We start from the raw sequence: 3,420 nt of genomic DNA, 5'->3' as shown, positions 1-3,420 counted from the left end.
AGCCCGCGCCCGCCGGCTCCGCCCTGTCGCATCCGGCTCCTCCGCGGTCCACACCCGCAGCGGTTTCAGTCTCGGTGTCTTAGCCACGTGGATCCCCCCTGGCGCGGCGTTTTCACGTGTTCGGAGGGCCGGCCCGCACTCGTAGCGCTTCCCCGCTTGGCCGTGCTCGACCCTGCCTCGGAGCGCGAGCCTCGCTCCCATGGCGGCCCTGGTGTTGGAGGATGGATCGGTCCTGCGGGGCCAACCCTTTGGGGCATCTGTTTCGGCTGCCGGGGAAGTGGGTAAGCAGGTCTGGGCAGGCTGCCGGCTGCAGCTCACTCAGATGCCGCTTCCAGCCAGTCTCCCCTGCCCAGACCCCGCCATTTTCCGGTCTGCATACCTTCCTCTCCTTTTGGCGCCCTGGTCCCCGACCCAACCCTTCCCACCCCCATGCCCCGGGCAGCCTCCTCCAGCTGGAGCTTTCTTATCTCGTGGGGGCGTGTTCTACCTCTTTCTTGCAGTGTTTCAAACCGGCATGGTGGGCTACCCCGAGGCCCTCACCGATCCCTCCTACAAAGCACAGATTTTGGTTCTGACATACCCTTTGATAGGCAATTACGGCATCCCCCCGGATGAAGTGGATGAGTTTGGTCTCAGCAAGGTACATTCCCAGTGCTTTCTCTCCATTCTTTTTCAAGTCTGTAATTAACGGCTAAGACATTGGCATTCAGCTGTGCAAGCTGGGGAGAACAGAGATGAACACTGAAGTAATAAGAAAGTCGTTAAATTAGTAAATACTTTGATAATCTCGTGTGTGGGAACTCAAGACCCTCCTTCTTTGTTCATTCAGCAGCACTCTGGCAGAGTAATACAGGTAGTGCAGGCATAGATGGTTTCAGATTTTTTTTTTTCTAGTGTACTTACCTTTAGGTAAGAAAACTTTATTTCCTCTTGACATTCACTTAAGTTGTATTGTTCCTCCTACTCAGGAATTTGGAGGCCAAGATGCTTTCTGAGTTAGAAAGTTGGCTGGTGTTTGATTTTTTTTTTTTTTTTATTTTTTTTAAGTAGTAATGGAAGTCACCATAGCCACAGTGTTCCTTAAAACCGGTTTTGCTCAGATTGTTGTTAACATCTGCCTTCAGATGCCTATCAACTGTCCTTCAGATACATAAGAAGCAGTCTTAAAATCAAACATCCTTTCATCAGTGTTTTGCCATTTTAGCATCCTCGTTGCTTTCCTCGTTCAAACCAATTCATAGCTGACCCTCTCACGTATTTCAAGAGGCTGTGAATCTCCCTGGAGAAGAGAGGAAGGCGATCTTTATCATAACCTCAGGGCAGCTGGTGGATTCTAACTGCCAGAGAGACTTGGCCTACCCTTAAGCAGTGGGCTCTTTCAGCCTAGCCACCAGAACTCCCTTTTTATTTTTATTTTAGTGATCTATCAGTCACCTTCCTGTCTCTTGGTGCTTTGTTTTTAATCACATTCCATAATCATTTTGTTGATTTGCATGCTAATTTGTGTCTTTCTCCAAAGCAAATAACTGTGGTGAAGATACAGACCTTGTCTTTTCTTACTGATTGCTCTATCCTTAGCATCTCTAACAGTGCCTGGCACCTCGCAGGCACCAGTACACATTGGCTGCTGATGCTGTCTGTGTATCAGGCACCTTGCTTTTGAGTTCACGATTCTGTAATGAAGGTTCAGCCCATGTGTTAACATTTAATGCAAGGGACAACATTGTTGGCAAAGGAAGCTATGACATGTTTGGTAGAGGTGAAGTGTAACTGAAGTAGAGGACCTGTGACCATATAATGGGAGAAAAAAATATATAGGGAGATACTTAGACTTGAGCTCCTCTTCACCCTGTCCTCTCTGCAGTGGTTCGAGTCCTCGGGGATCCATGTGGCAGGATTGGTGGTGGGTGAGTGCTGCCCCACACCCAGCCACTGGAGTACCACCTGTACTTTGCATGAGTGGCTGCAGAAACATGGCATACCTGGCCTGCAAGGTATGATGACACACACAAGTATGTGGGTGGAAAGATCTCCAGAAAGTTTCTGTAGTCTTGGGCCTTTTTTTTTTTTTTTTTTAAATTTTTATTATTTTTGTGTGAGTGTAGCGTCAAATCAGATCTGACTGTTACAGGAGGAGATTGACCCTCCTTTCCCAGCAGAGCATCTGGTGGATTCGAACTGTGCGCCTCTGCGATTGTAGTTGCAGCTCCTTACCACTAGGCCACCAGAGCTGCCTAAGTCTTAGGACTTTTGTTGGAGCTTGATTTAGATTGGGATCTGAGGATGACGGAGCTATCACTCAGATGGAAGTTTTCAGAAATGTAAAAGGAAGAGGGAAATAGCACAGTCATCATGGTTCATCTTCAGCACACCACCTCTAGATTTTTTTTCCTTTTAAAATAAATTTTGTGTGTGTGTGTGTGTTATAGTACTTTACTTACGAAGTTCATATACATTGTTTTCACACCAAATCTCCTTTCCTTTATCCACCCCTCCCACCACCCATGAAATTGTAAGACCCTATGATTAAGCCCCCCTCCCCACATCCTCACCTGTCTACTTCCCTCTCCCACCCCTAGATTATTTTGAAGCAGATATCAGGCTTTGAACCATTTCATCCACAAATACTTGGATGTTGTCTCTGAAAGATAAGGAGTCTCTTGAAAATAGTGACCAGAATAACATCATTGTCATACTTTGAAGAAATAAATAATCTCTCAGTATCACCAAATAGCCAACCAATCTTCAAATTTTATCCACTTTGCTCTTTTTTAAAATCCAACTTTAAACAAGATTCAGGCTGTGTTTATTTGATAAACGTCCTTAACATATGTGTTTTGTATTCTCTTTGACAAACTAATCTTCCACGGAGTTTCCACGGCTGTAAATCTTTACAGGAGGATACTGCCTATCTTGCACAGCGGCTGGTGGATTCAGACCACTGACCTTATGGTTAGCAGTCTGACACTGAACATGCTGGACTCTCAGAACTCCTCTTTTTGACAGATTGTTTTTCTTCAGTGTATTCAGCAGTCTCTATTCTATTGATTAACGTTTAGCATGCTCTTTTGTTCTGTTGTAGAACAACAGAATTCAAGATACTAAAGAGTTGAATAGAAGATTTCAAAAGGAAGCACGGGATGACAAAGCAAAATATTACAATGAAATGTCCAAGGAGTTGGAGTCAGAAAATCAAAAGGGCCGAACTCGCTCAGCATATCTTAAGCTCAAGGAACTGAAGAACAAATTCAAACCTCAAGTTGCTATAATCAAGGACGCTTTTGGCAGAATGTTAAATGATCCCGGAAGTATTAAAAGAAGATGGAAGGAATATACTGAGTCAAGAATTTCATAAAACAACATATGAGCAAGAGCCTATGGTGATGAAGGAGGAAGTTCAGGCTGCTTTGAAGGAAATGG

At 45.1% G+C, this 3,420-nt stretch overlaps 1 protein-coding gene across 1 annotated transcript in view; it reads left to right on the top strand.

Annotated features, from left to right (window-relative positions):
- Positions 1-157: 157 nt before the first annotated feature.
- The window catches only part of CAD (carbamoyl-phosphate synthetase 2, aspartate transcarbamylase, and dihydroorotase), a 42,594-nt gene continuing 39,331 nt past the window's right edge, over positions 158-3,420 (top strand). The window contains exons 1-3 of the mRNA XM_006880697.1: positions 158-281; positions 501-640; positions 1,865-1,994. Of these exons, the coding sequence (XP_006880759.1) occupies positions 200-281; positions 501-640; positions 1,865-1,994 (352 nt within the window). The 5' untranslated portion in view covers positions 158-199. The remainder of the gene's footprint in view (positions 282-500; positions 641-1,864; positions 1,995-3,420) is intronic.

The sequence above is a fragment of the Elephantulus edwardii genome, unplaced genomic scaffold (genome assembly GCF_000299155.1).
Source record: "Elephantulus edwardii isolate Elephantulus edwardi_28Jun2011 unplaced genomic scaffold, EleEdw1.0 scaffold00009, whole genome shotgun sequence".
Lineage (NCBI taxonomy): Eukaryota > Metazoa > Chordata > Mammalia > Macroscelidea > Macroscelididae > Elephantulus > Elephantulus edwardii.
Note: the sequence above shows the minus strand (reverse complement) of the source record. Positions and strands in the feature narration are given on the sequence as shown.